Here is a 13,188-nt window from a genome sequence, read left to right on the forward strand (position 1 = left end):
CTTTTCATTGTTTTTGAACCTGTGTGTTTTTGCTGCCGAACATGCGTAGATTTATTTTTATATCTAAATTTAATATTCACCTGAAAAAGATCGATCGAGATCGTAGCGTCTACACTCGAAAAAAGATTGTTTCAAATAAGATTGATTTTCTTTAAAACCACCTCTGGAAGTGGATTGTTAAAAATCGATAGAAGATCGATCTTTCCCGTTAACACTAGACTAAAGATCAATATTTTCTCGATAGATCTCGATCAATCTCAGGAACAATCGATCTTTTTACAAGTTTTAACAGGGTCTAACATTTAAATCGAAGTCAAATAATGCATTGACATTATACCTGTTTACAGCTGTTCAAAATAGATTTACGTTAGTCATGTTTACTGTAAATCTTGTCCTGAGCTGATGGACAGGTTGTTTAGGTGCAAGTTTATTGTGTGCTTATTAATTTGGTTAAGTTGAAATTCATTCAAATTTAACAATCATAGTAATCAATATACTAGATAAATCATGTGCTCTATTAAATAGCATGATGATAATTCTGAAATTCAAAATAAATAAGATTATTTCATATATAAAGAAAAAAAAATCTGGTTAGCCGGTAAGTGGTTTTGGTGTTTGATATTCTATTTTTCCAGTGGTTTATTCATCCCTGTATCTTTTGATTTAAGACTATAATTGTCAAATTAATAGAAACCTTGACACTGTTTATATTCTGTATATATAGATATACTGATGTATTTTACTGTATAGAGAGACCGTCCGTTATGGACACTGGTCCAGACCGGCTTAATAAACTACTATTCCAAATATCCATGTGTTGTGTTAATGATGCACAAATATTTTAAGATAAATATATTATTGTTTTAAAACACAAGTAAAAGTAATACTGTAATACGACAGGGTAAACGTAATACTTGCTGTTATACCTAATAAAATATCATGTAAATAAATGTAGCAACTGAATTAGATCTAAGTTTCATTTTTTTTCTATCAATATTAACTTTCCTGTCGTTGAAATTGTTTTCTTTTGCATATTCTATTAATATTTATTTGGAAAAAGTAATTTTAATAAAAAAAAATGTTTTCTTGTCGCTTATTGACGCTTCCTGTCGCTAAAATTCTTCTTGTCGCTAATTAGTGAGACCGTTCATACATAAACAAACCCGTGACTTGGGATTTGGAACAAGAACGTTTATTAAATGATATGATGAATGGATCTCCATTTCTTTATGAGAGTACAGTATCTGTTTCATAACGGTAAAATATAGAAAAACTTCACTTCAGTTCTTATATGATAGAACTATCGGAATTCAGAGAACTCGCATTTATCAAAACGTGGGGATTCCCTCAGACGTGTTTTTAAATTTATAAAAACACTAAATATAAATACTGCTTAATTCTGATTTTCCATGTTGTTAAAAACACGCATATAAGTCAAGGGAAAAATCAAACATGAAGGTTATGAGAAGAACGTAACATGAAAGTTGTTTATGTTCAATCCTTTTGCTTGTTTTTACCTTTTAAGGCAAGACAATCATAAGAATCTGAGATGTTGCTGAATGTTTAGAATAAAACGATTGACGTGAGGGAATGAGCCCCGAGTCAACGGTAAAAGTCTACAGATTGCTTGAAAGCAATCGTATCACAAAAAAGCATGTAATTCTCAATTACTTTTGAATTACATTTCAATTACATGTACTTTTATGGTGTTAATGATAAGGATTTATGTTTAATAATATAAATTGTAAAATTATACATGTTATATTTAATGTTCAAATATTGATATCACATACTTTCTGTAATTTATTCTAAAGTTTTTATATTAGTTATTACTTATTTGACCAACAGAATTTTTTTCTGAATAGTCTTATGATTTGAAAAAATACATATGTTTTTAAGAAAGATCTTTAACTAAATAGATTGAAAAGTAATAAATTAAATTAGATTTACGTTAGTCATGTTTACTGTAAATCTTGTCCTGAGCTGATGGACAGGTTGTTTAGGTGCAAGTTTATTGTGTGCTTATTAATTTAGTTAAGTTGAAATTCATTCAAATTTAACAATCATAGTAATCAATATACTAGATAAATCATGTGCTCTATTAAATAGCATGATGATAATTCTGAAATTCAAAATAAATAAGATTATTTCATATATAAAGAAAAAAAAATCTGGTTAGCCGGTAAGTGGTTTTGGTGTTTGATATTCTATTTTTCCAGTGGTTTACCGCTTACTCATAGACAACACTTACAAATTGTTACAATGAAGAAATATGAAGTCATTTGGCAGTTCCTTGTACTGAATAGAAAAAAGAATAAACTAAAAACTGATGGAATTGTCAAAATATTGAAACACTTTTAAGAAACCATAAGTATGACAAGTTGATTATGATATTTTCGATAGGCTTGTACAACATCCACACATTTAAAAAAAACAAAGCCCAACATTTCATGTCTTGTGTAGTCATTAAGGTTGCACTTTGTAAACACAGCTGTTTCTGAAACCATGCCTCTTTTGGGGATATCTAGAATATTAAATTATGTTTACATACTGGTTCCCAGGAATGCTCTCTGTGTTGCATCTTGGGAATGTTACCAGTTTATATGCATATAAACGTTGAAAATATGCCGCACAGCCCTATATTTTGACCTTTGAAAAAAATTGTAGTGCATATATATATATATGTAACGGGAGTGGAAGTTTCCACTGGCTTCGTTTTCCCGTTGTCTACCCAAGTTCTGGGATATTGGACAAAGTACGTAAAACTACGTAAATATAAACAAGATGTTTATTTTAAAGACATATAAATGGTTGAACATAAGTTTACATAAATAAATATACGGTGGTGGCTAGTCTACTTGTATAAATAAAGGTTCCATCGCAAGCCAAAGTATGAGCGTCTGCTCATTTCAAATCCTTAGTGTAGACTGCCCAGAACCCGGTGAGTGACGTCATACTTATAGTTCCTATGGACAACGAGCCCTGCCGGGCACGTGCCAGAACAGGAAGTCCCGACAAGGATAATTTCATGGCCGGTCTCGGAAGAAAGAGTTACGGAACTATAAGTAATTCTAAAGTTAACCAATATCCCCAAATAAATAGAATATAGACAAGTAAACAAAGTGACCACCATTACACAGGTCGAGAACTCTAGATTTTCTGACGTCAGAATATATTTGCATAGTAATTTCCAAAACACAAGGCCAATATGGCCTTGAAAAACTGACCAATCGACTCAATGAACTACAATGCATTGTGGGCTACTACGAGTAAACTACTACTTTAAATACGTGGAATTAGTGGGAAAACAGTCAATTAATATATTGTCTGGGAGTCTCATTACCAAAGTTTTTATTCTGCAAATATATTTAATGTAAAATGTATAACGTAATCTTCAATTTGCATGCTCAGATTAAAAAAATATTGTTTATTGGCTTCACGATTCGACTTTCTTTTTCGCCTTGCAAAAGTAGTTGAAGTCTGGTTTTGTGCATTGTTATAAGTTATGAACTGAACCTGCATTAATTTCACGACATGACAGTGAAATATCCAATGAGGTGACCACTGTCCAGTAAGAAAATCATTTGAGCTCTTTTAAACCTGCATAATGTCATTGCAAAATCATTTCTGCCTAGAAAAACACGAAACTTTCATTGAAACACTTCTTTCTGTACTGAATGTGTATTTATTTTTTATCAGGACCTGAACTAATAGTAAGAACATCATGATATTCAGTATTCTAAAAAGAAGTGTTATGAAAGTGGCAGGGGTGGGTCCAGCCATTTTAAAAGGGGGGTCCTAACCCTGGACAAAAGTGGAGGGGGTTCCAACTACATGTCCCCATCCAAATGCACTGATCGTCCAAAAAAAAAGGGAGTCCATCCCCCGGAACCCCCGCCCCCTGGATCCGCCACTGAGCGGGTACGGTATATAGCTCAATACATTTTTTATAGTTTCATCCATCGATAATATCCGTTTGTTGCTAATTTTATCACAAAATATACCTCAGAGGTTTTTTTATCGTTCGGCTGCTGTCCTGTTGACATATGTAAAATATCTCCAATATTAAAAGTCTCTGGATCATAGTGGGTGCCATATTACCTATTTTTTTTTCTAAAACGTGCTTTGTATATAGAAATAGGAAGATGAGGTATGAGTGCCAAATGAGACATCTTTCCAACAAAAACATAATTTAGTAAAGTAAGCAGTCATAGGTCCAATGCTGAAAAGTAAGCTATTAATGACCCAAAAATTACTTGTGTAAAACAATCCAAAAAAAAAAAAAAAAGGCCCAATTAAATATATAAAAGGACAAGAAATCTATCCCATCAAAAAAAGAAATATTGTATAGGAGCCTGTATTTCAGTGGTTGTCGTTTGTTTATGTGTTACATATTTGTTTTTCGTTCATTTTTTTTTAATATAATTAAGGCCGTTAGTTTTCTCGTTTGAATTGTTTTACATTGTCATATCGGGGACTTTTATAGCTGACTATGCGGTATGGGCTTTGCTCATTGTTGAAGGCCGTACGGTGATCTATAAATGTTAATTTCTGTGTCATTTTGGTCTCTTGTGGACAGCTGTCTCATTGGCAATCATACCACATCTTCTTTTTTATTATAGATCCAACGCTTCAATTTTCACAAAACATATCAAATTTTCCACCTTGTCGCACATAGATATGGATAAAATCATTACAGCTTATTTCCTAATGCATGTGGAGCAAAACTTTGGTTAGCTTGCTTGCTTTGTTTGTATATTGTGCATGTTGTACAAAATATATAATATACAAGTTAAACTATGCCTATAGATATACAATTGTTTAAAGACGTCAATCTTATTTTCAAAGCTTGTATAAACAACTATACAAACAAAGCAAGCAAGCCAACAAAAGTTTTACTTTGCAGGTTTAAGAAATCAGCTGTAATGATTTCATTCAGTTTGGCAAATGTCTGAGCCCGTTAAAAAAAGAACAAACTGAAACTACAGTTGCGGACTTCACTACCTTAAAAAAAAAGGGAACAGTTTAGAAGTCCCATACACTGAAATGTGACCAACAAAAATACTAATAGATTTTGTTAACACTGCCATGTATGTAAATATTTATTCTCCTTTTTTACGAACACAAAATTCAAGGATCCCACATTTGCCTTTAATTATCTATACGAACATTGCTGTACTCTTGAATATCAGCACTGGCTGCATTTTATCGACGGCTTACTTTACACCAGTAAGTTTGTCTCATGGGTAATTGTGTTTTTTCGCTGTTGTTTCGTTGCTTCTGGTGGACAAATACATGAAATCTCTGTACTATCATCAAACATGTTAATGGCTATATATATCGGTTAATTCAAACCCTTTTTTCTTCGCATAGAAACAACTCTTCGTTAATCTGAGCATGGAAGTAATACTTTATATCACGAACTATAAATGAGGATACACAAAATGAAAAAATAAGCGAAATTGTGAATCCCGCATTGCACGAAAAAATGTGTTGTATTTCAGTAAATAACACGTGTTCTTGGTTGATTGTAAACACGTAGTAGTCCATCATGCATTGTGACACATTTAGTGGATTGGTCAAAAACCTAGGTAAAAATAAATTGCATCACATGTAAATAAACAATTACATGTGAGAGAACATAAGTATGCTAATTTATGCATTTCCATATAAGGTAGTGGTCCCGACCTGTTACATATATATGAACTTTTAATTTTTGGATAAGATTTTTTTCAAAACTTCATTGTAAAAATGGAACAGTTTTAGCCATTAAAAGAGTTCCTATGGGAAAATGCATCAATATTTACAGAAATGCAACCTTAAGACATGATACAAGAACATATATCGTATGCCCCACTTTGCACTTAATTGATCTTTCCTATTGCAATAACTTAAAAAAGCTTCTGTTTTTTTAATGTTTAAAACATTTTACAATAAAAAAAATGAAGGCTTGAGAAAAATACGATGATGCCATTTTAAATACTATTAATTTATCAAAGGGGAATACACCTTTTAAAATAAACTTGTCCGAGACATGGCTGTTATTTATCTTTGAAAAATATTTCATAACAAATTACATATTTGTCAAGAATTATACATGTGATTGCGATAACAAAACCTTACAGACAGATATATGCACGATCAATAGTTTTTGGTCCCCGCAACATGTCACATGGGGACAAAACAGTATTTTGCATTAATTGCAAATCAGATGTCTTCATAATCAAATTATAACTTACCTTTGGCTGGTTTGACCATTCATCAGTGAAGGTGTGTGGTTCAAGACATGTTGTACAGTAATATTTTCCAACAATATCAAAGTTCCTCGATTCTGTCATACACCCCGGCTTTTTAAAACCACAATCCCACTTTTTTGAAAATCCTACAGTTGACATCTTGAATCGTGTATGTATTATTTTGTTTATTTCCAGTGAAATAAAGTCGGCAATGAATTTGAACTGTCCAGCTTTAATTTCTGCCTCAAAATCCCAAACTTGTATCTGAATAATATTTCGGAATGTCGTAACAAGTAATTTAGTTAACTTTTTATTCTTCTGTAACTCAAAGACAGCAATGTTTTTGAAAAGAGCAATTTTACTTTGCTGTTGTTTGGTAACACCCACTTCTGCAACTTCATAATTCCGGCTTAGAGAAGCAATTAAATGATTCATTAGATGTGGTGGTAAAAAGCTAAACTGGAAACACAACCAAGTAGATATCCTACATGTATCTTTTGTCACATTAAACATTTCATATATGTCCTTTCCAGGTTCTTCTTTTACCATGCATGGTACATAGTACAAAGGCATCTCATCAGTAGCAACATGGTTTGATGTTTTTGGTCGTATGATGATATCAAATTTTTCCATGACTTTCAGGACATGATCTTTGTGCTTATCTTTGTGCATATCATTGGGTTGCTCTTCGTCAAATTCAAAAATGTTCTTATTTCTGTCTAATATATTTTCTAAAACCACACTATGTAATAATCCTCTGTCATTCAAATCATCCCATTTATCTTTAACAAGATGCCGACTTGCATCTGATTGGAATTTCTTTGCTGTTATAATACATTTGAAAGCATTAGACAACCACTGTGTATCTAATATAATATAATCAGAAAGATCTTCAAAATATACTAAAGTTCTCATTTCGTGGTGAAATTCCAAGAAAAACTCAAGTTCTTTGTGAGAAAGTGGCTTTTGAGTTTTAGTAGAAATGTCTTTAAGTTCACGAAATTCAATGATTGGTAACTTCTTCTTCCTCTGTTGAAGACATTTTTCCAACTGAATAAATTTAGCTGGATAGTCCATATTCCATGTTTTCATTGTTTTGGCTAAGTTTAAGAGATTTTGTCGTATTTTCTTGAATACACCAGAGTCATCTTCTGTATTTGAAATGAAGTATTCATACTCTTTTGATAAATGTTTTAGCGCATCTTCTGACACATCTTGGACATATCTATCAAGGCAAGCTCTGCATCTGTCCTCAATCTTCAATATAAAGTATGTGATATATTTAGTCTATATAGCAATAAACTTGATAAGTATTAGCATGATAGCACATTTCAGATATGGTTATATATACTCAAATAATAATCAAGCAAAATAACAATTCTATTGATTTATTTTAAATTGATAATCACATGTTTTTCATTATAGATCATCCAATTATTGAAATGTTTAATTATAACGGAATTTAGATTATTGTTCTTAATACATGTAATAACAAGAAATTTATTGATACAAATAATCACCAGCATGTCCAATGAAAAAAATCCTATAAGTAAGTGTTTTGTTGTATTCCATAAAGTGTACTATAATTATTTGTCTGTTTGCCTTTTCTCCTTTTTAGCCATGGTGTTGTCAGTTTATTTTTGATCTATGAGTTTGAATGTCCATCTGGTATCTTTCGCTCCTCTTTTAATACTATATAGTTCTGTCAGTTAAGATTATTCAAATCATCGAGCTTTTAAGTTTACAGTAACAAAATATTAATTTTCCCAGTTTTCAAACAGAGATTATACATACATTACACGCTTTTAGCAAGTAAAAACAAGTAAAAATTTAACATGAAGGCAAATGATTAATTGGATTGAAATTCTGTGTATTCATATGATTTGTATATCTCTCTTTACTCTTGAAAAACCCTGATGTTTCCATCGTGATAATTCCAGCCCATTTGGCTTATCACAAATACTGTAATTTAAATATAATAAATAGTTACTATATACGAGGATAAATAATATGCATTCACGTAAATAAACTCCTAAGTCTTTTTTTATATTTACTTACTTAAAGATTCACTATGACGCTAGGAATCAAATTCAGAACAATATTAACATAATGTGATTGACAAAAAATCTTTTCCACGTCGGTAACATGATCATCTAGAGGACCAAGATTTGTTTATGAGTAAGTCTGAGTTCCAATATAAAAAGACAAATGTCCGCTATAGTGGCGGAAAACCGTATACTTACCTTACGAGAGACATATGACGATGTAGCCGATCAGATCTCATTTGTGTTTACTATTCAGGTCAAGAATTTGTGTATTTAATAAGGTGTGTAATAAATTTTGACTAAATAATTATGTAACAGGTCATGATATATTATGTAACAGTTCATGATATACAAACGTAACTGGTGTGAATTAATACTGGACTTGATTCCAATTAAAGCTTACATCATTGAGTGTTCTTTTTTTAATCATGACAATTTATAATCATAGATGTATTGTATCAATAAGGAAATAATTTGAGTAAAAGCATTTTAAAAAAGGTGTGAGAATAAACTAATATATCAATGCACATTATTGTCCAAAATTTCAGGCAATTACTAAGTCAAGCAGGGGGTACTAATAAAATGCTTTCAAATTTTTGTCAACTGTTTTGTAAAATGTAGGATTCCAATACGAACAGAATAAGTACTCCTATATACTATTCAATATAATGTGCATTGAAGCTATGAAAAACCTTATGATATATTTCTTGTATTCTCTTACAAGACATCCACAGTAGCACGATTTAAATACATAGCATTATTATTTGAAGCTTTTTAAGCAGGAATAGTAACATACTTGACATGGAGAGATGATAGCATTTGATTTGCAAATTTTTATTTATTTAAAACATTAACCAAGTTCTTTATAGCAATTTCATGCAGTATATATGAAAAAATGTTGAGTGATGAGATTTTTTAATATAAAAATCCCTGAGGATAATATATTTTCTTTGCCTCTTTGTCTTTTATATATATATGTATATATTTCATAATACCTCTTCTCCGTTAGTAAGTACAACTTCATCTTTATGTGTACCAACAAGAACTACTGGTGAATAAATGTAATCATCATTTTCTTTCCTCTGCACTTCCTCATTATTACTTTTGAGTCTGCTGTAGCAATGTATTGAGTTCATCCACAACTGAAACATCTCTACAAGTAATGATTTTACATCAGGATTTATATTGATATCTTAAGATAAAGGTCCATAGTTGTATACGTAGTGTATTAACCAATTGTCAGAGGTTCTCTCAGTTTAAGACAAAAAAAACCGCATAGACTTGAGCTTTATTGACCACAAACAATTTCCATTGTGTTTTTGATATAACAACTGGTAAACCACCATGATGTCTTTGTTTTGATAACAAGGTAAAAATCTACAACCAACAGAATATATGTCATGTACATGATGTATGTCATTCAGAAAATAAATAATCTCTTGCACTATACACTCTATTTCGCTTTGTGGTCAAATTGGGCAAGTTCATTTTTTCTTTACAAAAGTAGACATCTGTTGTATTATGTGTTGGATTAAACAGACGTTAAGACACCAATACTGACCTAAAGAGTACATGCATGTTTTCTCTATGACTTTAAAACAATGTATTGAAGATTTCTGTAGCTCTAATTATACAAATGGAAGATCTGCAAGTATTGTCAATACACACACACAAAGGTATAACCTATTATTGCAGAAAGTTCGATAATGTTTTTTTAGTTTTGTATGCAATAAATGAAGTAAAATAATTTGTCTTCATTGCCTTATCTCATTAGTTATCATTTAATTGTTTTATTTTGTTGACTGCCTATTCAATTCGGATTTCTTGCAATTAAGTATAATCAAATTATCATTGTTTGACCTTTTACCCTGCTGAACTTCTCCATTTGGGTGTTTTATAAGGAAAATATGATTCCTAGAGATAGAGAAGAAAATAATTTATTTAATTAATATCAATATTAACAAGATGCTGTCAGAGTGATAGCAAACCAGATTTCCTGTAGAGGTCGAATCCGTAACAGTTGAGCAAGTATGAACACTATATGTTGCGCATTATTAGAATCAGAATATCAAAGAACCCCAAGAATTCACGTTTTGATGAAATCAAACAAAAGTTTAATGTAATTCTTTTCACCTCAATTAGACCAATTTGACAAAGAAACCCAAAATATTTAACTATATAGTTAGATTCAGCATTTTAATGAACCCCATCAATTTAATTTTTGTTGAAATCAAACAAAGGATAATTGTGGACCCTGATTTGGACCAGCTTGAAAACTCGGGGCCCACAATCAGAAGTCTAACTGTATGTTTAATAAATAATTTTAAAAGGAGTTCGCGTCATTAAAAAATATGAATAACATTTAAAAAAGTTTCACAGAATAACAAACAAATCTACAACAAAATTCTTTATACAATTTACCAAAATAATTAATTAAAAAAAAACTTGAGACTATTGTGAAAGATTACGATATTCTTCAGTATAACTGAAGTTACCTCCTCAAATCGCAATGCTACTTTGTGATCTTGGACATGATTTAATATTGCAGTTAAAGGGAGCGTATTTCGTTTTTCCAAACACTTCTTGATATTCAATATTGGAACACTAATCCCCAAAATTAGAGAACTTGAATCATAAAATTGAGAATGGAAATGGGAAATGTGTCAAAGAGACAACAACCCTAACATAGAACAGACAACAGCAGAAGATCACCAACAGGTCTTCAATGCAGCGAGAAATTACCGCACCCGGATGCATCCTTCAGCTGGCCCCTTAAAAAATATATATACTAGTTCAGTGATAATGAATGCCATACTAAACTCCAAATTGTACAAAAAAACTAAAATTAAAAATAATACAAGACTAAAAAAGGCCAGAGGCTCCTGACTTGGGACAGCCTCAAAAAGGCGGCGGGGTTAAACATGTTTATGAAATCTCAACCCTCCCCTATACCTCTAGCTAATGTAGAAAAGCAAACACATAACAATAAGCACATTAAAATTCAGTTCAACAGCAGTCCGAGTCTGATGTCAGAAGATGTATCCAAATAAACTAAACAAAATGACAATAATACATAAATAACAACAGACTATTTACGGTTATACAAACACTCTACTATGGATTGTTTAACCAGATGTAACCGTCATTCAAGTTATAGACAACATCCATATAACAATGAAGCTCGCAATAGGTTATGGAAAATCTGTAAAGTTCCGGGACGGGTTGCAGAAATTAAGGCTTACCATCCACAAAAGGTGGTCTAAAACAGTATTAAAACAACTTTATTTGGACAACAAAGAGCGCAAATGGCCTAATAAAATTCAAAAAGGTGCAATCGTCGCAGCAGATAACCATGTTTGGCAACCCAAGTACTTCAAAACCCGCCCACAGACAAATTTTTTCCGGTATATGTGAATATAATCCTCATTCATGTAAGGGACATTCATATCGAATTGGAGCTGCTACAACAGCCGGAAAATCAAATATAGAGAATCACTTAATTAAAACATAAGATTGATGTAGTTTTAAAAGTTATTGTTGCTACATTAGAACTAGTAAAATGGTTATTAAAAAGGCACAACAAAAAGTTAAATCACAAAAATACTGAACTCGAGGAAAATTCAGAACGGAAGTTCCCTAATCAAATGGCAAAATCAAAAGCACAAACACATCAAACAAATGGATAACAACTGTCATACAGTTTGTAAATCAGGACTGTTTTTTCCTCTTCATAAAATAAGATGAGTGTTAGGAAAAGATACTCAATTTTGTTTGCATTGCATAGAACTTCAAATGTTTCTCCTTTTAAATCAGATATAAAAAGTAAAACCATAAAAACAATAAACTCTGAGGAAAATTCAAAACGGAAAGTCCCTAATAAAATGGCAAAATCAAAAGTTGAAACATAATGCAATGTCATTTTCAATCAATCATTATATATCCCTTTTTATACGTTATTTTATATAAGACCTGAATAATACAAGGTGAAAGAAACTTAAAATTTTGTTTGTGTTGAATGAGATTGCAATTATTTCTTTTTTTAATGGCAATCATGAACTGCCCTTAAAATTTAGTATTTTTGTACATCAGAATGTTTTGTTTTTTTTAATTTAGATATTGACATATATTGGAGAAAAGATATTAAAATTTGTGATTGCATTATTTAAATATGCCAATATTTCTTTTTTTATCCAAAAATAACGCAATGGTATTTGAAATCTGTCATTTTCAATGCCTCTAAATAATTAATCTTTTAAAACATGAATAACCAGGATAAATCAAATTATGCACAGACTTTTGTTTTTGTTCTGAAAAAAGAATGGAATTATTTCTTTATTTTAATAGAAAATTTTGACTGTCATATGATTTTGTGTACTTGTTGTACATCAGGGTGGGTTGTTTGAATAATATCTTGTGATTAATCAAGGGCAATTAATCAGAAGTTATTTCAACCATACATATGTATTTTTAGAACTTGTCGTGCTGATCAATTTGCAACTTGGAAGTTTCTCTCTATCTATCATAGTTTTCAAGATAATAGACAATGCTGAAAAAAAATGGTAAAATTTGTCATGTAAGGGCAATAGCTCCTCTGAGAAGTCGTCGAACAGTTTTGACATATTTAGACAATTGGAAAAGGTAAACACTCTATACATTTTACTCATGTTAATTGATAACAGAATTTAAAATAATAGACGATACTTGCATTTAACCCTTATGTTCTATTTTCAGCCGTGTCAAACAAGATTGGTTAAATTTGGTTCAGCAGAATCAGAGGTGAAGATATAGCAGACGACGACAACGGATGACCAGTGATGAAAAAAGCTCACTAGGCCATTTGGACCAGAGGAGCTTAAAGAAGTTAAAAAAATAATCGTTCAACATGTTCAACGTGCCCATAAATGTTA

At 31.3% G+C, this 13,188-nt stretch overlaps 2 protein-coding genes across 3 annotated transcripts in view; both read right to left on the reverse strand.

Moving 5' to 3' along the window:
- The window catches only part of LOC139499169 (uncharacterized), a 37,346-nt gene extending 29,779 nt beyond the window's left edge, over positions 1–7,567 (reverse strand). Inside the window, exon 1 of one of the 2 annotated variants that reach the window (XM_071287855.1) lies at positions 6,240–7,567. In XM_071287855.1, coding sequence (XP_071143956.1) covers positions 6,240–7,328 — 1,089 coding nt within the window. In that variant the 5' untranslated portion in view covers positions 7,329–7,567. The remainder of the gene's footprint in view (positions 1–6,239) is intronic. The other variant, XM_071287854.1, reaches the window with a different exon arrangement.
- A 1,700-nt stretch (positions 7,568–9,267) lies between these two features.
- Positions 9,268–13,188, reverse strand: part of LOC139497846 (ankyrin-1-like) — a 40,182-nt gene continuing 36,261 nt past the window's right edge. The window contains exon 9 of the mRNA XM_071286085.1: positions 9,268–9,434. Within this exon, the coding sequence (XP_071142186.1) occupies positions 9,268–9,434 (167 nt within the window). The remainder of the gene's footprint in view (positions 9,435–13,188) is intronic.

This window comes from Mytilus edulis, chromosome 12, assembly GCF_963676685.1.
Source record: "Mytilus edulis chromosome 12, xbMytEdul2.2, whole genome shotgun sequence".
NCBI lineage: Eukaryota > Metazoa > Mollusca > Bivalvia > Mytilida > Mytilidae > Mytilus > Mytilus edulis.